A 22047-nucleotide genomic window follows, 5' to 3' on the forward strand; every position below is an offset into this window, starting at 1 on the left:
ATTATAACCTCCCTGTTGCCATATATCCTTTACAAAAGAAATTGAGGCTCAGAGAGGTTAATTGAATTGCCAAAGTCACACACAAAACTATTAAAGTGGCAGAGTCCAAGACTTTTGTTTTCAGTGCAACATAGTTGCTTTTGCTAGCCCTGAGAACGTTCTGAGAATCCAGTTTAGTCCACTCTTTAGGCTAGAGAAGTCGTCATACTTTGTAAATGTTAATAAATGAACACCCTTCATGATTAAAATGAAACAAGGACTTTAACCTGTAAATTGCTGCTGCCTGCAGAGTCACAGGATTAACTTCTCTTGCACCTCTCTTTTGAGTCTGTATTTAAACTTGAGGAACATTTACCCCTTTCTTGTGACCACCTTCAGGGCAAGCACTGAAGTATTTTGAGCCTTGTCCCTCAGAACAGAAGGCTGAGAAAGGATGCAGCCCTAACATTTTTCTTTGTCCTGGCTTTAACACCTTGGTTTGAAGAGGATAGTGAAGTCGTGTTTGGAAAGATTCTCCACTCCTCCCTTGCTCTCCTTCACCATCTAGGAAACTAGCAACGGTTTTCAAACATCTTGGTTTATGTAAGGCATCCAAAGAGGGTTAAACTAAGACCTAAAGGACCTCTCCAACCTGGGAGAACAAGCTCCAAGCAGAGGGTAGACTGCAGAGAGCAAATATGGCAGAACAAGGTGTGAGGAAAGTTCAGAGGGTAATTTTCAAAAAAATCTTGAGGGTAAAATCTATTAAGACTGTGAGGATATAAAGGGAAACCGATTGCTTAGAAGATCGCAAAGTTAGGACGCCTAAGCATGAGTTTGGAAGAATCACCATCTCAAAAGGTACCGTGTTTTCTCCTTTGAAAGTATTTTTACATACATTATCATTACTTGAGCCTCTCAACCCCATTTTTCAGATGAGGAAACTGAGGTTTGGGGCAAAGTTGTGACTTGTCAGGATTACAGGTAGTCAAGGGAGGAGCAAGAAACAGTCTCCGTTCTTCACCAAATTGTTCTCAGTGGTTTCCCATCAAAGGCCCTTCCGCGGCAAACAGGGCAATGGACTGCCAAGGTTTCCTTAGCGGCAGGACCTGGGCCGGCCTCCAGGCGGCGCCAGTGGGACGGCGGCCTAGGGCTCCAACTGGGCGGATACTCAGGCCACGCGCCGTCAAAACCCCGGACTTGTAAATCCGCAAAAGCAGCCACCGCCCCCGAGAGGCTTTAAGAACCCTTAGACTCGAGGTAGTGGGCGGGACAGACGGTCCTGTCAGCCCCTCCCATTGGCCCGCGGGGTAACAGACAGGTATCTTCAGCCAGCCCCAGCTAGATGAACGACCGAACGGGCACCCGCTAGCTGAACCTCGGCACGCGGGTTGCAGCCGGAGACTCCTCCGCGAGAGGAGGCTACGCATGCGTGCAAGGGAACAAACGCTGTGCATACTCCCTCCCGCTCTGCGAAGGGAAACTAACTGCTCCTTAGGGAACTGCCAAGGGTAGCCCCTGCCTCCGACAGCGCGGACTCCTTTGCTCTTCTGTGCAGCCTCCCGGTCGTGCGATCTAGACTCCAAATTCTTTAGGACAAGTTTTCCTGTTGTGAAACGTAAATCACTTGCGCTGCAGCTTCATTTTATTTCTCAAAAAGTACCCTCCCCCCACCCCATGGTACAAGCTAGGAAAACGTCCTCGATCCAGGAACGTGCTCCGGTGCACTCCCCACCCCACCTAAGCTCGGCCGTGGGTCTCCTGGGCCCCGGCTCATCGCCACACACCATTTCTTTGCTTGCCTCCTTCAGGAAACCTTTCCTGATTAACCCCGGTGGGACCGCAGCCATCCCAATTACTCGGGAGAGTGCGAGGCCAAGATAAAGGCAGATTCGGGGGCAGAGGCGCCTAGCGAGCGGACCGGTTCCCGCCCCGCCCCCTCCGCTAGGAAAGTCAGGCACGACTCGGGGACAAAAAGCTGTATTGGGAAGCGGAGGCTCCTACACAGTAGGAGGAGGCACGTCCCGGGAGGCCCGAGGACTCCGTACACAGCGCGCGCGCGGCCCCAGCCCCGTCGGTCCGTCCATCCGTCCTGCGGCCCGCCCGCGGCTCAGTCTATGGAGGAAGCCCGAAGGGGCGAGTTAAGGCAGCTTGGCTGAGAGAGGGGGAAGTAGAAGTGCGCCAGTTCCCCCCAAAAAGCTGGCTCACTGAGGGGGCGAGCTTCTCACCTCCCACTCCTCTCTCGAGGACAGGGGGAAAGACAGTCAATAAATAAACCCAAGGCGGGCTGAGACCCCGGGAGACTCTCAGAGTCCAGAAAGGCTGGAGGTGTGGAACGCGGAGAGAGGGAGGGGTTCTGTCCTTGGAGACGCGTCCATGCTCTTGGCCTTGGAGGGCGCGGGCCTCAGGGGCCCAACTGGAGGACGCAGCGCAGCTCCCTTTAAAAGTGAAAATGGCTGCCGTTGGGGACGGCCGGCGGGGGGGAGGGCGCGACGAGGGGCGGCTTCGGGGGCAGCTGCGGCTTCTCGACGTCCACCCTCTTTAGGGCGCGGCCCCGATAGCCCTCCGGCCGGCCCAGGTACAGAAGATGTCTCCCAGGCCCCCCACAGTACCTGGAGGGACCCCCCGAGGGGACCCGAGTGAGCAGGGCCGGGGGGGCACGATGCGTGGGGAAGGGCGTTCTGCGGCCGCCCCCGACCCCTAGCCGGGGAGCGGGGGCGGAGAGGGCGGGCCGCGTGGAGGGGGCCGCGCACTTGCCCTCGGGGGGCACGTCCAGCCTCAACGGCGGGCCACACTCCCGGGGCAGGAGGCTGGGGCCCGCGAACAGGGTGGGGGTGGGGCTGGGTTCCGGCGGGAGCGCCCGCGAGGTAAACGCGGCCGCGGCCAGGGGCTCGGCCCCCTTCCTGGGTGGCTGCGGACCGTGCAGGTAGCGCAGCAGTTCTTCCAGGGTGGTGACCTCCACCGCCTGCCCGGGACAGCCGGGCGGCGGCGGCCTCACCAGCACGCGGGGCGCGGGGCCGCCCGCCGCGTTCCCGCCCCGCGCGCGGCCCTGGCCTTCCTTGGCATTGTTCCCGTTCTGGTTCCACTCCCAGGGGCCCCCGGCGTGGCGGAGGTGCTTGGCCGGCAGCTCGGGCGTGGACTCCGGCGTGGGCAGGCAGGCCAGCTCCGGCGGGGCCACGCCCTCGGGGGGAGGCAGGAAGGTGGTGTAGAGCTGGGGCGGCTGCGCCCCGTCTCCGTCCTTGGACTGCGGCGGCTCCGGGCCCGCACCATGCAGCCGGGCCAAGCTGCGAAGGGAGAGAGGGCGCGGGAGCCCCGGAGTCTCGACGTCCTTGCTCCGACGTCGGTGGGCTCGGCGGCACGCGCAGGAGACCAGGAGGCCAGAGACCGAGGCGCCCAGAGCGAAGGCTGCGGCAGCACAGGCCAGGAGGAGTGGGATGGGGACGGAGAGGGAGGCTGAGGCTGGGGGGAGGTCCCGGCGCACGCCTGCCGACCGAGAGGGAGGAGGGAGGCTCAGCCGAGGTAGGGGGGTGTGGGAGGGCGCTGCACCTCGCTCCCGCTGCTGCTCGCCTCCTCCGCTCCAGCACAGCCTGACCCTCCTCAGAATGACCTCCCCCGACCCCTCAACGCACAGCCCATCACACCAGACCTCACACACAGGCTAGAGCTTGGGCCTTGGGGAGTCCCCAACCCAGCTCTGGCCCCTGGAGCCATGCCAAGAGCAGGTGCCAAACTCTGCCAGTGCAGAAGGAGGTGGATAGGAGATGCCCAGCTCTGGGGAGAGGGGGCACCAGACAGGCATTAGTGAGCATCAAACGTGTCAGTGAGGGGCTTGGAGTTCTTCAAGAATCAGCAGCCCCACACTTCACTCCTGTCCCTCCCAACCAGCCCCCTTACCCTGAGTGTGAGCTCCAATAGTGGAAGACTGGGGCCGGGGGTGGGCATCACTGAGGGGGCTGGGGGTCTCAGGGGAAGGGCCAGGACCCAGAAGCACTGGTGACAGAGACCAGGTCAGAGCCAGTGAGGCTCCTGTTTTCCACCTCTGACACCCATTCAGAGGGTCCTCCCCACCCCCACCCACCCCCTTTGGAACCCCAAAGTCCAGAACTCCAGCCTCTCCTTTCTTCTGGGCATGGGGAAGGGCTCACCATGCAGGCATTCTTTCATGTAGTTTTTTCAAAGACTATTTATTTAAGCACCTTACTGTATGCCAAGCACTGAGCTATATGCCAGGTGTGTGGAGGATGCTAACCCTTGAGACTCTCTCAGTGGGTCCGGGGTGCTGGTCTGCTGCCAGGGAGCACAGACTCAGGTGAGTGTGGGCCGGGCAAGGGGGGATGAAGTTGGAATAGCCAGACTCACCATAAGCAGAATCCCCTGTACCAGACTGACTCCCAGTAGCTCCGTCTATGAAGAAGGAAGACGGAGGGTGAAGACAGGGGCAGGGGAAGCTTCTAGAAGAACTGAAAGGGGTGACTGTGCTACAGAAGGACAGAAACCCACACCCGGGATGGTCGCTGAGGGCCTTCAGAGCCATGTGCAGCTGTGGCTACAGCTGCCCCTGCCCTGGCCATTTACCTTGGCAGTCACTGTGCTCCGTGGATTCCTGGTTCCCAGCCGGATCCACATCAGTCCTAGAAGGAAATGAGGTGGATGGGGGTGTCTCAGTGCAGTTATCCATCTTGCCCCCCAGCCCCTGCCCCGGCCCTCAGCTCCCTCTCCTAGTAGTGGGGAGCTTTCTCCTCAGGAGGTCCAGGGGCCCCTCACTTACCCACCGGGTCCCCTGATATCCACACAGCCTCTGGAGCTATGCCATCCACAGTATGGGTCCTGAGAAGCCAGACAGCTCCTGGGGGAGACGGAGACATCTGAGGCTCTCCCCTCTAATCACAGCCCATGCCCCAGCCCCAGATCCCATCCTGCCTACCCTGATTCCTATTCTAGTCCCTGGTTGCTGAATACCTACAGAATGCTCCAGGCAACCCTCCCTCCTGACCCTCCCCTGCATTTCTCTGCCACCCCCCCATGCCTGTGTCCCCATGCTCCTTCCGGCCCAAGAAACCTCCCCAGGCAGGCCTGCCCTCAGCCTCTTCTCACCTCTGACAGGCCCCGTGCCGGGCACACCGACTGAGAGGGAGGTAGATGATGCAGCCAGAAAAAGCCACAAAGAGCCTGTGACCTTCAGTGTCCAGCTCCAGCCCTATGACCCGCCGTGCTGTTTGGGCCGCCCGCTTCCCACTACACCTAGGATGGAGCCAGAAGGAATCAGAGACGGCGCAGGTGAGGCTCTTGTCTCCAGGGGTGGGGGGGGGGGGACGGTTAAAGAACAGAAGGTGGGGAGGTGCACAAGCCCTGAACACAACTCATAGGGCTGCCCCACCAAACCACCCAGCTTCTTGCCAAATCCCTATACCCTATAGCTTCTGGGGAGTTCCCACCCTATCCCCCCACATCTCCATCCACCACCTCACTTCCCATTCCTGCTCTGCAAGGGGGGCGGGGGTGGGTGGGAGGGACTGCCAGACGAAGGCCTCACCTGGCAGGGCTGTAGGCATTGATTTCTTCCAACAGGATGGGCTCAGGGCCCCCTGATGGCCCCCCTGGGGGCAGTACCTTCAGCACTGTCCCATCTTCGGAGCCCAGGAACAGGACTGTGGTGTTACCATAGGGACCAGCCCTACCATCCACAGCTAACTGGGTCAGTAGAGCCCTGGAGGGATAGGCCTCAGGTCAGGGCAAGCTGACTAGTGGAAGACGGCCCATGTATCCTGGTGCCCACTTCCGGGTGCTTCCTCCCGCCCAGACTTTTTCTTCTTCTCGCTCTCCCTTCCACTTTCGTGGGTTCTTCTTCCCACCAATATGATTTAGCTTGTGAGGTCGGAGACAGAAAGGGGCGGGGGGCGGGGGGGGGGGGGAGTTGGGCAGTAGCTGTCATTTGTCTAGCCACATACCTGCTGGTGAGGGTGAGCAGAGGCTGATGGGTAGCAGGTGGCACGGCCGGGTCCAGCAGTGGGTGAGCCTTGATAAAGGTCAGGACATCGTCAGGGAGATCTCTGGAAGAGGGGAACAAGGCAGCCACACCTACTCCTGCACAGGATCCTGGCCTGGTAGGCACATGGAAAGGAGCCATGTTAGGACGGGGACCCAGGGTTTAGTTAAGTACCCCACCCCCCCAGCTGCTCCCAAACATGATTGGTAACCTTTGCTCTACCCCTTCACACAGACATTCAACTACTGCCTTCCTTTTCTCCACAGCTCTCCAGTCCCATGCCACCCCACTGAGCCCCCTCCCCCTAATCCCATAGACCCTCTCTTCATAATCCCATGTGGGAACACACTGCTTGCTTCTGCCCCCACAAAAGCCACCCCCATCCTGGGTACCTGGGGGAGGGAACCCTGTCTTCAGATACAGGTGTCCAGGCCCCATCCAGACTCCTCTGCTCCTTGAACTTGCCCTCAAACGCATGCTCGATATCATCCAGGTAGAAGGCACAGACTGCAGAGCCAGGGATGCTGAAGGAGCCAGAAAAGGATGTGGGCTGGGGGTTGGGAGGGATAGCACAGCCCCTCCCAGGTGAGACACGGCAGCTGCCCTTATGCACCATATTAAGACGTGGAGCCTGAGAGGGTGAGACAGTCTCTGGGGGCCATGCTGGGAGAAAAAAAAAATGAACAGAACAGTAAACTGGCCTTGAATGGAATCTCCCCTCATTATAAGGCATCAGCAGGCTGTGGGAGGGGGGCTCAGACGCTGGTGGGACAAGGGACAGATTGGGCCATGTCGGTTAGTCTACTACTAACCTGTTGGTCTGCGTGGTGAAGACCCCAAAGAGAGCAGAGCGGCCATACAAGTTCACAGGCCCAGTTAAGGCCTGTAAGACGTCAAAATAGAAGGTAGAATCTCCAGGAACAGAGCAGTTGAGCCGCAGCTTCAGGAAGGATGTCCAGTGGCGGTCCAAGGCCCGAGGTGAGCCGCCCATGTCACGTTTACATACTCGGGCCACCCTGGAGAACTGCACCTGGGTTGGGGGGGAGAGCCAGGACTAGGAGAACAGGGAGGGCCCCAGGGCCAGTGGCGGGGACACGAATCTGGAGTGTTGGAGGACCGAGAGACCAATGTTAGGGGCACAGCAAAGGAAGGGTATAGCGTGGTAGATCGGTTGGGGTCAAGGATGAGGGACACAGCAGGATGTGGGGGCAGAGGGTTGGGGGCTACTCCAAGTTGGGGCTCAGAGTCCAAGGGACTGTATGGTGGAGATTAGGGCCAGGAGCTCTTCACTGACTCTTGACTGGCTCCTCAGGATCCAGCAGAACTCTCTAGCTACCCACCCCTGGTGCCCACCTCCTTACCCTTCCCAGCCGAGCATCCTCCACAGAGACCTCTCGGAAGAAGAAGTAGACATGGTCTCCGTGCTCCAAGGCATGGACGAAGTGTGGCTCTGAAGGGGCGGAGACAGGAAACAGCATGCTCAGAGACTCCAGGCCCCACACAGCCTTCTGCCTTTCACACAGGCACAGTACCAGTACCACCACCCTCTGCCTGCTCCCTGCACCTCCCCCTGTCCTCCCCCTGTACCTCCTCCCCAAGAGCAGCCTCCCTCCCCCAGGCCCGCCCTGACCTCTGAGCCACTTGGAGTCGTACTTGGCCGAGCGGAGTGGGGGCTGAGGCCCAAGGCTTCTGTAAACCACAGCATCACTGGCCTGGAAATCCGCAGCTGTGGCTGAGTATAGGCTGCCCTCTGGAGGGGCGGGTAGGGGGGAGTCAGGGGAGGGCCCAGGGATCTGGCACTTCTTGGGCCTCCTACACCCCTACCTCACTCACCCTGGCCCTGCCCCCTACCTCAACCTTCCACTCAGGAGCATAGGGAGAGACCAAATTGGGAGAAGGGCTGAGGTGGTAGCCCCCTCCGGCCACAGGCCCGCTTCTCACGTGCCCAGGTGCACACCTGCAAAGATGGCCACATTGGACTGGGTGGCATCAAAGGGGCATCGAGCCTGCCCACTCAGCTCTTCACCCTCCTGCTGCAGCGAAGTTATCTGCAGGGAGAGGGAACAGATTCTTGGAACCATCAGGGTCTCGGAGTCTGGCTCCATCACCCACCTCCCCGCGTCCCCTTGCCTCTCTCCCCAACCCCTTCAGGACCCTTGCATTCTGGACACTCCGGTTCCCCTACCCTCGCTGGTTGCCCACCTTGGGTTCTCTTCTCACTCCCATCACGACCCCTTCCCTGCCCCACACCCCCTCCCTCCGCCTCTGTACCCCATAGCTGCGGCACACGGGGCTGAATGAGTTCGTTCCACAGGCAAGGAGTGTCTGGGAGTCCCAGGGAACAAGAACACGAATATAGTTGTGGCACTCGTCCTAGAGAAGCCAAAATTCCAGGTCAGCGACAGGGCTCCCTAGGACTGGGACAGGGGGCCACAGGAATTAAGGCTACCTCCCCTGAGATGGTCAGAGCAATGTGGGGTAAAGTCCCAGCCAAGCTATTTGCTACTCTGCAACCTCAGACAGATTCTTTGGCCTACTAGAGCCTAGCTCTTCTGTGAAGGAAGGCAAAAACTATTCATCCCCTTTCCTGCATCCCCCCACCCCCACCCCAGATGCAAGTGGGCGGGAAAACTGGGCACAGCGGAGGACCACTGTGGTCCTGGACAGAGCCTGGAGAGGCGGGAAATTCTCCCCTGGAAATTGTCACCCCGCTCCTCACGCTCCTCACCGTCAGCTTTCCCCGCACAGCACAGTTCTCCATGTCTTGGCTCCGCCATGTTAGATACTGAAGGGAGAGTCAGAAGGGAGGGAACATCATGGGGCAAGCTGGATGCCCCCTCATATGATGGCTCTTTTTGGATTCTTTTTCCCACCCGCTGGACCCCCAGCAGACCTTTCCAGGCCTCATCTCCATGCCTGCACCTCCTGCCACATGCCTCTTACCTTGTTGGGCACCAGCCCCTCCCCTGCCTCCTGGGCTTGAAGATCGAAGGAGAAAACGTGATCCCTGCAGAGAGAGGTAAGGAGGGATCAGAGCCAAACAAAGGCACCCCACCTGAGCTCCTTACTGCCACCCTGCTCAGGCTCAGTGGTCAGAGACAAACATCGCAGACCTCCTGCTATCCCCCCCTTACTCCATGCCTCGGCATTTGCGCTCTGGGTCCAAGCATGTCCACGTCCCATGGCTTGTACACCTGCATGTGTCCCCTGCAAGGTGCTGCAGTGGCCATGCAGGTCCCATGTCTGCCCAGGAGCATGCATGTCGGCCCCACAACAGTGCCACGGCCAGTTTACCGGGCAGCCACTAGCAAGGTCCGGTTCAAGGTTAGGAATCTCTGAAAGTCCAGCCCAAGTTCGGCAACCACAGCATCATCCTCCAGGCCCCGGAACCAAGATAATGGGGAAGTCCCTAGAAGACACAGAGAGGTGGGTGCTGAGGCCGAGCCAGGATACCATGCACTCCCTCAATACCCTTTCCAGCCAGATGAAATCCAGCCATGGACATTGTGGATGAGGAAGACAAGTTGTGAGGTATTAAAAAAAAACTATTAATACAACTATTAATAAAATAATGCTAGCCCTTAGCACTTAACCTCGGCCAACCACCATGTTAGCATTTTAGATGCCTCGTTTAATACAACCCTGTAAGGGAAATACAGTAAAACTTGGTTTGCAAGCATAATTCATTCTGGAATGATGCTTGTAATCCAAAGCACTCGTACATTAAAGTGAATTTCAAGAACCATTGGCTCAGTTGTGATCAAGTGATATTCAGTATCACATACTACTTGTATCACAAGACATCACTCATTTATCAAGTTAAAATTTATTAGAGGGGCACCTGGGTGGCTCAGTCGGTTAGGCATCCAACTTTGGCTCAGGTTATGATCCCCCACGGTTTGTGAGTTCAGGCCCCACATCTGTCTCTGTGCTGACAGCTCAGAGCCTGGAGCCTGCTTTGGATTCTGTGTCTCCCTCTTTCTCTGCCCCTCCCCTGCTCGCACTCCGTCTCTCCATCTCTCTAAAGATAAACATTTTTTTAATTAAAATTAAAAATAATGTTTGCTTATCTTGCCACAAGGTTTTACTATACTAATATTGGCCCCACTTTACAGATGAGGAGTCTGAGGCTTAAAGCCATTAAGGAATTTGCCTAGTTTATTTAGCTGGGAAGTGGCAGGCACTGGGATTCAGATCCAGGTCTGTCCTACTCCAGAGCTGAACACAGTTCCTTCTTGGAAGGCAGGTGTGCCCACCACTATACCACCAATGCCCGCTCACAGTCCCTTGTTGGAAGGGCTGTAGGGCTGGCTAGCGCTCCCCTCTCCTTCCCGTGTCATACACTGTCCTGTCTGGAGCACTTACTCCATTTCTCCCAGCTTTTGGTATCATCCCCTCAAGGCTCTTCAGAAGCCACCTCAGCCGTCCCAGGTCACTGTCTCCGTTGACCACCCTCCGTGTCCGCTGGCCTGACCATGGCAACCATGATCATCAGCGCCCAGAGGCAGCTCAGAGTTCAGACATAGATGCTTTAATGTTTATACAGTGCTCAGAACCTCATCTGGCACATGCAAGTGTTTGCTATTCTTATCCCCCAACACTTACTCCCAGGGACCCAACTGCAGTCCCTTGGTCCTTAAAATTACTCTAAATTCTACATCCATAACAGGAACCTGCAAATAGATCAAGGTTCTTCTCAGAAAAAAGTGGGTGTATGGTTTCCCTCACAGTGGGACCTAGGCTTAGTTGTGGTGCAAATGGTGGAGATGAGGGAAGAGGTGTGGGGAACCACTGAACCAGCCCTGAGCCTTTGTGGCATACCTAACAGTAATAGCAAACACACAGGCAGCACTTACCATGTGCCAGACCGTGTTCTTGGCGCCTCATTTAATCCCTACATAACTCTGAGGCAGAATGCTGTTTGCTCTCTTCATTTTGCAGATGAGGAGACTGAGGCAAAGGAAGGTTAAACAATCTAACCAAGGTTGTGCGGCTAATGAGTCGCCGGGCAGGGATCCAAACCTGCTAAGGTTTGGTCTGGCTGAGAGTCCGTGCTCTTAACCACCAAATGACCGCACTGCCTCCAAGTGAAGGAAGCAGGGCCAGCAGCGCCCGCTCCCTCTACCTGTCTGCTTCCCCTGCTGGGTGTCTTCCTGTACCCTGGCCTCCTACACAGGGGTCTGGAGTGCAGAGCTCACCCAGCGGGGTGTCGGGCCAGGGCACTCACCTTGCAGGTCAGAGGTCAGCAGAGGGAGGGGGTCCTGGGGGAAGGCAGCCCGGGTATGGGGAAGTGAGAGCAGCAGGAGCAGCAAGGGCATGAAGCGGGGGGCACGGGGCATCCTGTGCGGGGCAGCTCAGGCCCCAGGGGGTGCCCCCTCACCCATATGCCGGCCCTGAAAGAGGAGACAGATAAAAGTGGGGGAAGGGGCCAGATCCCTTCCCCCCTGGCCCAGGCGGGCTCCTCCCCTGGTCTGACCCCAGAGGACCCTGTGGGCCGGGGGAATCAACCCTTTCTCTGGCACTGCCTCGGTCCCAGCCAGCTGTCACTGTCACTCCAGGCCTTTCTCTCTCCAACTGGCCCAAACTGGCTGGCGTGAGACCTGCAGGCATGACCCCAGGTAAGGACAGGACACACCCGTTCCCCTTCCAAACCTTCTCACCCGGCCTCTTCTCCTTTCTTCTGAGCAGGCCTGGGACATTTGGTAGGTGACACCTCCCGGCCCCCCTCTTACTAACCCCTTCTCAGTTATAATTAGACACTGAAGCCTTAAAATTATAAATAGTGATTCCTTGGCACTGGAAGGAGGAAGAGGGCACCGTGTCTGCCTCACCCTCCCTCACAGACCCGGACAGCACCCTGGGAGCCATTTAGGCGCTGTGCCTGGGCAGAGGTAGCTGCGAGGAAGCCATCCCCTCTCTAGGGTTGGGGAAGGACAGAGTGGGGGCAGGAAGCCTAGGGGTCGTTGTCTTAGTCTAAGTTCATGCCTCAAGGGCTCTTCTCTTTGCTAGGGAGAAGCTGGGTAGGGAGGGGTACGGGGTGGGGTGGGGGGCTGCCTTAGCCAAAAATGCATCTGCATCAAAGCCAGATCAGAGGCTAAACTTAGCTCTGGCTGCAGCTGTCTGCCCGACCACTGTGCCCCCTCCCAGCCTCTCCAACCCCCTGCTCCCTCCCTGGCTCCCAAGAACCAGTGCAAGTACTTGATGAGGAGGAGCAGACGCCTATGAGGAGCTAGGGATGCAACTGGCTATACTGGTGATGAGAAATGGCTCAACACGTATGTCCCTCTTTCCCTTCCTTCCCTCTTCAGGCTGCCTCAAAATGGAAATATAAATAATTCAACGACAGGCACAGGCAACAGTAGCCCAAAGTCCAGGAAAAGATGGATATGGTGAAAGCGTGGTGAGACTGCCCTTCCCACTCATCAGGCACTGCCAACCCCACCCCAGCCGACCCCAGTTGGGCCCCGCAGTGGGAGGTGTACTCCAGCTTCCTGCCCTCCCTCCCCTCAAACTGAAGCGAGGGGCTGAGTGGCTCCTGAAACCAGGTCGGGTGAGAATCCTTCTTTTCTGTGAATAGACAGCTATCCCTCACCAATCCTTAGTTGTTCATCCCACCATGTCCCCTTAAAGAACAGACCCTGGGTTTCCAAGCCCAGCCCATTCCATCTCCCCAAATCCACTCTTGGAGCCAGGACCCAAGTGTACCCCACCCCCAGTCCAGCGTCAATGGTGGGGAGGTTGACGTCAGATTGGGGTCCCAAGAGGGCTGGAGGAGGGGAAGGGGTAGGAACATCTAATGATGACCCCCTCCCCAGGGGCAGAGCAGTCAGCTAGCTAACGACCCTCTGGTGCTGAAAGGCCAAGCCTCCCTAACCACCCCACCCCCATCCCCGGATGCTGGTGCTCCCAGGGGAAGAGAAAGGGACCCAGCCTGTCTCCTATCCTCCCCCTCCGGCTCCCCCCCCCTCCAAGTTGCCCTGGGCAACTGGTATCTTCACCCAGGAAACAACTTTGGCCTCTGGCAAGTGGGGAGAACAGCCAGACCCCTCTTCCTGCTCCCAGACCAGGCCAGTTTCCATCCTCTGCCTTCAGGAGCTGCTGCCCTTTCCTCACCTGGGGTCGTGACTCCTGTGGGGGTTGAGGGGGATAGGAAACCTGTGACCTGATGGAAGAAGGGACAGGACGGAAGAGGCTTAGCTAGACCTCCTTACCACATCCCTTAGAAGTAAATGTGAAAATTTAGGAGAAGTCTACTGAGGCTAGGGAAAGGGACGTGCGGCCCTGGAAAGGTGTGGGTGCGTTGTGGGGTGGGGTGGGGCGGGGTGTTGACAGTGAGCTAGATTACAAAGGTGCCGGCCGCTTCAAACCCAAAGATGTGAGGGCAGGGGCAGGGGCTGGCCCCTAGCTGGAAACTCCTGGAACTGAAGGACCAGTCTTGGGGAAAAGGGTGACAAGGAGAGTTTGTGGGGCATTACGACCACTCCCACATTAAAACCCTCAGAATCCAGCAGCCTTCACGGAGAAAGCGCCCTAGCTGGGGACAATAGAGGCTAATTTGCATCTCATTTACATGCTCTTCATTTCTAGGCAAAATGCTCCGATAGCAAACATCCCCAGCCCCTTCTTTCTTCCCTGAGAGAGCAGGTCCTGCCTCCCTCCTGCCCAGTGTCTCTGCACCCCACCCCCTGCCTTGGACTGGATTAGTCCAGCCTCTGAAAACACTTGGTTGGCCTTCGCATTGGCCCCCTAGACTTGTATGATATGTCTTTTTAAGAAGGCTTCCCACATTGGTTTTTGGAGGAGCAGCATCTGAGCAGTTCCCATCCCACCCGGGGCCTGGGGAAAGGCATCATACCCCCCATCTGAAGCAAATGGGGGAGGCCTGGCCAAACCTTTCTTCCCCTCCTAGGTCTTCTCTTTGCTGGGAGAGAAAACAGCCCTTCTCTCTCCTCCTGGCCCTACAGCCACCTCTGGGGAGTGGCCAGGGTCATAGCCAGAGTCACAACCAGAGTCAAGGCGGGTGGAGGGGGAGGCTGGGGAAGGGATGGAGAAGGGGAGACCGGGCTGGGGACAATAGCAGGAAGCTCTCAGGCTGGTCTCCCGCCCCAGTCCACCTTCCTCTGGGGGAGCAGACAGGAGATAGAGGGGGTGGGGGGCGCGGTGAGGATCCTCGAGAAACAGGCTGAAGGCGCATTCCCTTCTCCAAGACATTTCTCCCACCCTCTGCCCCTGGTTCCGCACCTACTCTCCCTTCCACCCAACCCCCAACGAGGATAATCCAGGTGTTTAGAGCCTGGCATAAGATGGGCCCAGGGCCAGGGGCTCGACGTGTCTCCCCCTCACTGGATCTGGGGCTCCGAGAGGGGCGGGCAGCAGAGTCTGGGCCGGGACCGGGTCCCAGAGCCACGTTAGCGGGAGGAGGGGCTGGAGGGGCCTGCAGGCGCAGACAGAGTGAGGATGAGAGCGGGGGTTGGGGAGCGGAGGCGGGTCTCCCAGGCCAGAGAAACAGGGCCAGAGGCTGGGAACCAAAGAGGGCAGGCCTGCGGCCGGCGCTGAGCGGGGTCCGCGGGCTAAAGGTCCAGTCTCCAGCTAGGCTCTCCTCCTTGGGAGACCCTGGTCTAACAAAGCCCCGGGTCGAGTGGGGTGAAGAAACGAGAAGGGCGCGGGGACTGTTGTTTCTCGGGGGCCCCCTTCCCCGACTCTGCCCCAGCCAACCTCCTGAGAGGTGCTCAGACTCCCGCTTGCACAAGCACAGAGGTGCAACCGTGACACCAAAGTCCGGAACGACGCGTCCCCCTTCCCATCCCTGCAGAGACATCGAGAGGAGGGTCCAGTTCGCCGCGGGTTTCGGAGCCTTAGTTTCCCTGCCCGGGAGTCAAGGCACCAGGGTTTCCACCCTCTGCACGGTGCGCGCCTCAGATAATCCCCTTTCGCGCTCCCCAATCCAGGGGACGCGACTCAGAGAAGCCTGGTGGAAAGAGGCGCCCAGACGCTGCGCCCAACAGTGCACTGACGGGGCTCGGCCACGGTCCCCTCCTCCCTCCAAGCACCCCAACTCCGCTGACCCTCTCCACCAGCCAGGCATACAGCGCGCTGGCACCCTCCCGGTTCCCTCTCGCACTTCGGAACGTTGTCCCCAGCTGCGGCGTCCCCCGTCCTCCTGGCCTCCCCTGCAGCCCCATCTCCCCAAGCTCCGGGGTACTTGCTCCGAGATCCGGGTCAGCGGGACCGAGATCGCAGCGGGCGGGCAGCAGCCCCGCACCACGCCGAGTTCGCAATCCGTGATTGGGGCTCTGGCGAGATGTGATGAGCGTCCGAATGGGATGGAGCCCGGATCTGAGCTCCCGGCCCCTGTCGGGTCCGGCAAGCCGCGGGTCCCAGTCGCAGCCCCCACTCCCGCCGCGGCTCCGTGCAGGAAAACAATGCGACCGCCCGGGGCTCTGGGCCGGGCCCCAGCCGCCCCGCCCGCCTCCCGGCCGGCTCCGCCTCCCGCCCGCCTCTGGGTCGCCGCAACCAATCTGGCTCTCGGAAGCTGGCTGGACACCGCCTTCTCGACACCTCTTCACCAATAGTCCTCCTTGGGGGCGGGGCGTAAGGTGCACCGCCCACCGAGAGGGCCAGGTCGGGAGGCTGAGCCAGAGACCAAAGCCAGGCGCGAGATGGAGAAACCAGTGGACCATCGCCGAGACTCGTACAGAGGAGGGGGTCTCACGGAGAGGTCCCGGGAGAAATCTTACAAGAGAGGAAGGAAGCGAAGCTGGAAGGAGAGACCGACGGGAAACCCGGAGACTCGGCTGGGCTGGACTGTCAGAGCCGCGCGACTCAACCTCCCTCCTTTCTCCCCAATGGCTTTGGCTACCCGGCTTCCACTTCGGGGGGGCTCTCCGCTCTGCCCCCAACCCTCTGTCCCTCCTCTCTACTGTTTTTACCTCGACCTCCTTGTTTCTTCCCACGTGCCTCCTCTGGTTCATCATGACCCCAATAAGGGAGGCCTAGCATGCGCTTGAGGGCTTGAGGCCTGGGAAAGGAAAGGAAGGTGTCACCAGGAGGTTTTCCTTGTCCCCATCATCTCCTCCCCTCTCACCCCTACTGTCAGAGCAGGATGGGCTTAGGCCACTAGGCCAGGAACTACGGAGCCAGGAAGCCAGGGTGGCTGGCAGGCTGTTGGGTTGATGGAAGAGGACAGGTGAGTGAGGCTCAAGCCAAAAGAGAGACGTGGAGATTGGGACAAACTGACTCAGAGAATCACACAGAAAGAGGAGCAACATGGAGACTCCAAAAAGGGAAAGTGACCAGTGTCCCAGCCCCACGTATAGCTTTACTGGCCCCAGACACAGGATTAGTGTTCCATCTTTCTTCAGAGGGCCCTGGACATTCCTTCGAATAGCAAAACTGCTTCTTCTCCAACCCCATCCTCCATAAAGACTCTTTGATTCTGGGAAGGTCAGTGGGGAGGGAGAATGAGACTACTTCAGACAGCACTGCTTGGCTCCCACCTTGGTATCGCCTGCTAAGATTCTTCCCTGCGTGGGGGCTGGGACAAAAGACGTTCTCAAAATTCCCAGGATAGTGGGTGGCCTGGGAGACATTGGCATTCTTGGACAGTTTTATCTGAGTGGACACCTCCTGCCCCCTACTCCCACATACTAATCTCTGGACAAGAGGAAAGGAGGCACAAGGGTTTGCTGGTCTTTACTGAACTCCGATCAGGCTCACTGACTGGGCTAAGCCTCACAGTGAGTAAGCAAGAGATGTATCTCCCCAGCTTCTAGCAAAGGACTTAGGGACTCAAATACATGCTCATTAAATAGGTTAGTGAATGGAGACTGAGGTGTAATTTATTTAAAGTTTTAGGACCCAATTAAAATCTCAGTTCCATCTATAAAGTATTAAGCACTTATTTCATATCCAATTCGCTGTGGGATGCAGTCCCAGTCTTTAAAGAAATGGCCATTTACCATCCTACCAGAGAAGACCTAGCAGGGAGTGCCTCGCGATCCCCAGCCCATGTCACCCACAACTCCAGCCAGCCAGCAAAAGTCACCAGGCACATAGGGTCTACACAAGTGATGACCCATACCTAAGACCATTCCTTCAAGTTTAGGAGAAGTAGCTGTTCCACTAATTCATAGAAACAAACACAGAAAGTCAAGCAAAATGAGGAGACAGAGGAATATGCTCTAATTGAAAGAATAAGATAAAACCTCAGAAAAAGAACTAAATGGAGATGATCAATATTCCTGTTAGAGTTTAAAGTAATGATCGACAAGAACACTAATCAAAGGGATACACAGACCCCTATGTTTATAGCAGCATTACTTACCATAGTCAAGATATGGAAGCAGCCCAAGTGTCCATCAATTGATAAATGGATAAAGAAGATGTGGTGTATATATATATATATATATATGAATATTATATATATTATTTATATATATATAAAATGGAATATTATTCAGCCATAAAAAGAATGGAATTTTGCTATTTGCAATGACATCGATTGATCTAGAGAGTATAATGCTAAGAGAAATAAGTCTGAGAAAGACAAATACCATATGGTTTCACTCATATATGGAATTTAAGAAACAAAACAAGCAAAGGAAAAAATAGAAGGAGATATCAAGAAGCAGACTCTTAATTATAGAGAACAAAATGGTGGTTACCAGAGAGGAGGTTGGGGTGGGGGGGAAGAGGGGATGGGGATTAAGGAAGGCACTAGTTGGGGCATCTGGGTGGCTCAGTTAAGCGTCTGACTTCGGCTCAGGTCATGATCTCACGGTTCATAAGTTCAAGCCCTACATCAGGCTCTGTGCTGACAGCGCAGAGCCTGGAGCCTGCTTCAGATTCTGTGTCTCCCTCTCTCTCTGCCCCTTCCCCACTCACACTCTGTCTCTCTCTCTCTCTCAAAAGTAAACATTAAAAAAAATTTTTTTAAAAGGAAGGCACTAGTTGTGATGAGCACCAAGTAATGTATGGAAATGTTGAATCACTATATTGTACACCTGAAATTAATATTATACTGCATGTTAACTAACTGGAATTAAAAACTTTTAAAAAATAAAGCAATGGTTATAAAGATGCTCACTAGACTGGAGAGAAAAAAATGGAGGAACTCAAAGAGAACTTCAACAAAGAGAAAATACACAAAATAATAAATTAGAGTTGAAAAATACAATAACTGAAATTAAATACACACTAAAGGGAATTGACAGTAGATTAATGGATGCGGAAGAAGATCAGTGATCTGAAGGGTAGGATAATGGGAAGCACCCAAGCTGAACAGCAAAAAGGAAAGAATTTTTATTTTTTTTATTTTATTTTATTTTTTAACGTTTATTTATTTTTGAGACAGGGAGAGACAGAGCATGAACAGGGGAGGGTCAGAGAGAGGGAGACACAGAATATGAAGCAGGCTCCAGGCTCTGAACTGTCAGCACAGAGCCCGACGCGGGGCTCGAACTCACGGACCGTGAGATCATGACCTGAGCCGAAGTCGGCCACCCAACCGACTGAGCCACCCAGGCGCCCCAGGAAAGAATTTTTAAAATGAGGTAGGTTAAGGGATCTGTTGGATGACATCAAGAGTATAAACATTTGCATTATAGGGGGTCTCAGAAGGAGAGGAGAGACAGAAAGGGGCAGAAAATTTATTTGAATAAATAATAGCTGAAAACTTCCTTAATCTAGGGAAGGAAATAGACATCCAGGTTCAGGAAACAAAAAGAGTCCAAAATAAGATGAACCTTCGGAGATCCACACTAGACACATAATAATTAAAATGTCAAAGAGGGGCGCCTGGGTGGCTCAGTTAGGCGTCCGAGTTAAGCTCAGGTCATGATCTCCTGGTCTGTGGGTTCGAGCCCCATGTCAGGCTCTGTGCTGACAGCTCAGAGCCTGGAGCCTGCTTCGGATTCTGTGTCTCCCTCTCTCTGACCCTCCCCCGTTCATGCTCTGTCTCTGTCTCAAAAATAAACATTTAAAATAAAATAAAATAAAATAAAATAAAATGTCAAAGATTATGGGGGGCCTGGGTGTCTCAGTCGGTTGAGCATCCAACTTTGGCTCAAGTTATGATCTCACAGTTCGTAAGTCTGAGCCCCGCATCAGGCTCTGTGCTGACAGCTCAGAGCCTGGAGCCTGCTTCAGATTCTGTGTCTCCCTCTCTCTCTGCCCCTTCCCTGCTCATGCTGTCTTTCTCTCTCAAAAACAAACATTAAAAAAATAAATAAAATAAAATGTCAAAGTTTAAACGTAAAGAAAGAATTTTAAAAGCAGAAAGAGAAAAGCAAAGTTATATACAAGGGGAAACCCCTATCAGCTTTTTTTTCAGTGGAAATTTTGCAGGCCAGAAGGGAGTGGCATGATATATTCAAAGTGCTGAAAGGAAAAAAACCTACAACCAAGAATACCCTACCCGGCAAAGGTGATCATTTAGAATTAGAGAAATAGGGGCGCCTGGGTGGCTCAGTTGGTTAAGCATCTGACTTCAGCTCAGGTCATGATCTCACAGTTCATGAGTTCAAGCCCCGTGTCAGGCTCTGTGCTGAAAGCTTGGAGCCTGGAGCCTCCTTGGGACTCTGTCTCCCTCTCTGCCCCTCCCCGGCTCATACTCTGTCTCTGTGTCTCTCTCTCAAAAATAAATAAAACATTACACAAATGTTTTTTTACATAGAAACAGAGAAATCATTTCCCAGACAAAAGACATGTGTGTGTGTGTGTGTATATATATATATATATATATGCACATACATACATATATACATATAGTGAGGAGGAGGGACTAAAAAAGTTCTTTTTATTCTTTTATTTTAGAGAAAGAGAGAGAGAGCTTAAGTGAGGGGAAAGGGGCAGAGGGAGAGGGAAAGAGAAAGAGAGAGAGAGAGAGAGAGAGAGAGAGAGAGAATCTTAAGCAGGCTCCACAATCAACACAAGGCCCAATGTGGGGCTCAATCTCACCACCCAGGGATCACAACCCGAGCCAAAATCAAGAGTCAGACGCTCAACCAACCAAGCCACCCAGGTGCCCCAAGAGAAGTTCTTTTTAGAATGTGTTTAAACTTAAATGACCGTCAATATAGAATGCTATATATTTAGGATGTGATATAGAAGCCATGATATATCATGGTAATCACAAACCCAAAACCTGTAATAGATACACAAAAAAATGAAGAGAAAGAAAACCAAACAACGCTACATAAAATTATCAATCACCAAAAAAAAAAAAAAAAGCAAGAGGAGAAAGACAAATACTATATGATTTCACTTGCATGTAGAATCTAAAAACCAAACAAACAACAAGCAGAAACAGACCCATAAACACAGAGAACAAACTGATAGTTGCCAGAGGCAGAAGCGCTGGGGAATGGGCAAAATAGATGAAAAGGAGTGGGAGATACAAGCTTCCAGTTATGGAAAGAACAAGTCATGGGGACGAAAGAGATAGCATAGGGAATATAGTCAATGGCATTGTATTAGCATTGTATGGTGACAGACACTTGTGTAAGCATAGCATAACCTACAAATTTGTTGAATCACTATGTTGAACATATGAAACTAATGTAACATTGTGTGTTAACTATACTTCAATAAAAAGAAAGAGGGGCCACTGGGTGGCTCAGTTGGTTAAGCGTTTGACTCTTGATTTTGGCTCAGGTCAAGATCTCATGGTTTGTGAGCTGGAACCCCATGTCAGACTCCACATTGTCCGCAGGGAGCCTGCTTGGGATTCTCTTTCCCCCTCTCTCTCTGCACCTACCCTGCTCACATATGTGTGCTCTTTCTCTTTCAAAGTAAATAAATAAACATTTAAAAAAAGTTTAAGGGACGCGAGGGTGGCTCAGTCTGTTAAGTGTCCAACTTCTGCTTGGGTCACCATCTCACAGCTCATGAGTTCGAGCCCCACATCGGGTTCTGTGCTGACAGCTCAGAGCCTGGAGCCTGCTTCGGATTCTGTGTCTCCCTCTCTCTCTGCCCCTCCCCCAATCACACCATCTCTTTCAAAAATAAACATTAAAAAAACAATAACTTAAAAAAGAAAGAAAGGGAAAGAAAATACAAAGAAAATGTCAATTGGGGTGCCTGGCTGGCTCAGTCAGTGGAGCATGCAACTCTTGACCTCAGGGTTGCGAGTTTGAGCCCCACGTTGGGTGTAGAGATTACTTAAAAATAAAATATTTGAAAAAGAAAAAAAAAAGAAAATAGCCATCTATTGAGGTTAAAATAAAACTTACATGCACTAAATGATTAAAATGCAATACCCATTCGAGAGAAAGAAAAAGAAAAAAGAGCTACATTAAATATAATTCTGAAATGAAAGACACACAATAAATGTTCTTCATGATGACTGCAGGGAAAGCCATTGGATATATTTTATCATGGAAGATGGAGAACTTTAGTGGGAGTCAGTTTGGTGCAAACGAAAGAAGAAAATGTTCCCAAGAGCAACATAGCTTAAGCAAGTTTGTACTTGGTAAGCCTGGAGCCTGAAGCATAGATAGCAAAACGCTGGGCAGGAGTGATGTAAGAAAGATACTAGTAACAATCAGAGTAAAGGGGAAGAGGGAGACAAATTATGGAAGGCTTGGAATACTAAAGTGAGTAGGTTAAAATAATCTGACAGGAATAGGATGTCATTTCAAGTTCTCAAATAAGGGTGTTCCTTATCAAAATGCTTTTATTTTAGCAAGGAGACAAGGAGACCTCCCAGCAAGAAAATAGGGGGTTCAAGGTTGAGGGGAGAGAGGCATTCAGGTAAGGATGGTGACACTGGGTATAGAAAGAAATGGATGAACCAGAGAGCTACATCAAAGGACAAATCCAAATGACTCTGTTCCTGCTTCTCGGGGTCTTACGGAGAAAATCCCACAGTCCCACAGATCAGAGCCTCTAATAAATTCAGGATCTCCAACTTTGGAAAATCACCCTCTCCCAATCCTTACAAGTAGCTATTTCAAACTTCCACCTCACTCCTCAAGTTTCTTTCATCACTACTTCTTCCTTTATCTCAGCAGCTGCCACATCTGTCTTCAGAGAAAATAGTAGTGATGTGAGAATTCCACCAATTTCTTGGGCCCTCTCCAGAT

The 22047-nt window shown here is 54.0% G+C and overlaps 1 protein-coding gene and 1 long non-coding RNA gene across 14 annotated transcripts; one reads left to right on the forward strand and one right to left on the reverse strand.

The window, feature by feature from the left end:
• Window positions 1-1942: 1942 nt before the first annotated feature.
• Window positions 1943-15913, reverse strand: SEMA6C (semaphorin 6C). 12 transcript variants are annotated; one of them, XM_042994089.1, is made up of 21 exons: window positions 15172-15372; window positions 11193-11358; window positions 9260-9374; window positions 8909-8972; window positions 8694-8750; window positions 8237-8338; window positions 7923-8013; window positions 7596-7715; window positions 7327-7415; window positions 6778-6995; window positions 6358-6489; window positions 5928-6080; window positions 5513-5686; window positions 5074-5220; window positions 4748-4825; window positions 4555-4610; window positions 4339-4383; window positions 3874-3969; window positions 2899-3462; window positions 2208-2417; window positions 1943-2094 (listed from the first exon to the last, which is right to left on the reverse strand). In XM_042994089.1, exons 2-21 carry the CDS (start codon window positions 11302-11304, stop codon window positions 2090-2092), a joined length of 2628 nt encoding a protein of 875 aa, XP_042850023.1. In that variant the 5' UTR covers window positions 11305-11358; window positions 15172-15372; the 3' UTR covers window positions 1943-2089. The 12 variants fall into 12 exon arrangements, with proteins under 12 accessions (XP_042850023.1, XP_042850021.1, XP_042850020.1 ...); XM_042994087.1 differs by having other exon boundaries at window positions 1943-2417; XM_042994086.1 differs by lacking the exon at window positions 1943-2094 and having other exon boundaries at window positions 2300-2417; window positions 2592-3462.
• Window positions 8263-9432, forward strand: LOC122240857. 2 transcript variants are annotated; one of them, XR_006220584.1, is made up of 3 exons: window positions 8263-8359; window positions 8854-8984; window positions 9346-9432. It is a non-coding gene; the product is annotated as an uncharacterized LOC122240857 (long non-coding RNA). The 2 variants fall into 2 exon arrangements; XR_006220583.1 differs by having other exon boundaries at window positions 8857-8984.
• Window positions 15914-22047: the final 6134 nt, after the last annotated feature.

This window comes from Panthera tigris, chromosome C1 (genome assembly GCF_018350195.1).
Source record: "Panthera tigris isolate Pti1 chromosome C1, P.tigris_Pti1_mat1.1, whole genome shotgun sequence".
NCBI lineage: Eukaryota > Metazoa > Chordata > Mammalia > Carnivora > Felidae > Panthera > Panthera tigris.

Excerpts from the sequence above, each read along its gene's own strand:
- SEMA6C (XM_042994081.1), bottom strand. The coding sequence starts at position 11,304 with ATGCCCCGTGCCCCCCGCTTCATGCCCTTGCTGCTCCTGCTGCTCTCA. Across the intron at positions 8,339-8,693 it reads CTGTGCGGGGAAAGCTGACG|GACGAGTGCCACAACTATAT; the intron begins GTGAGGAGCGTG and ends TGGCTTCTCTAG. Across the intron at positions 8,014-8,236 it reads CCGTGTGCCGCAGCTATGGG|ATAACTTCGCTGCAGCAGGA; the intron begins GTACAGAGGCGG and ends CTCTCCCTGCAG.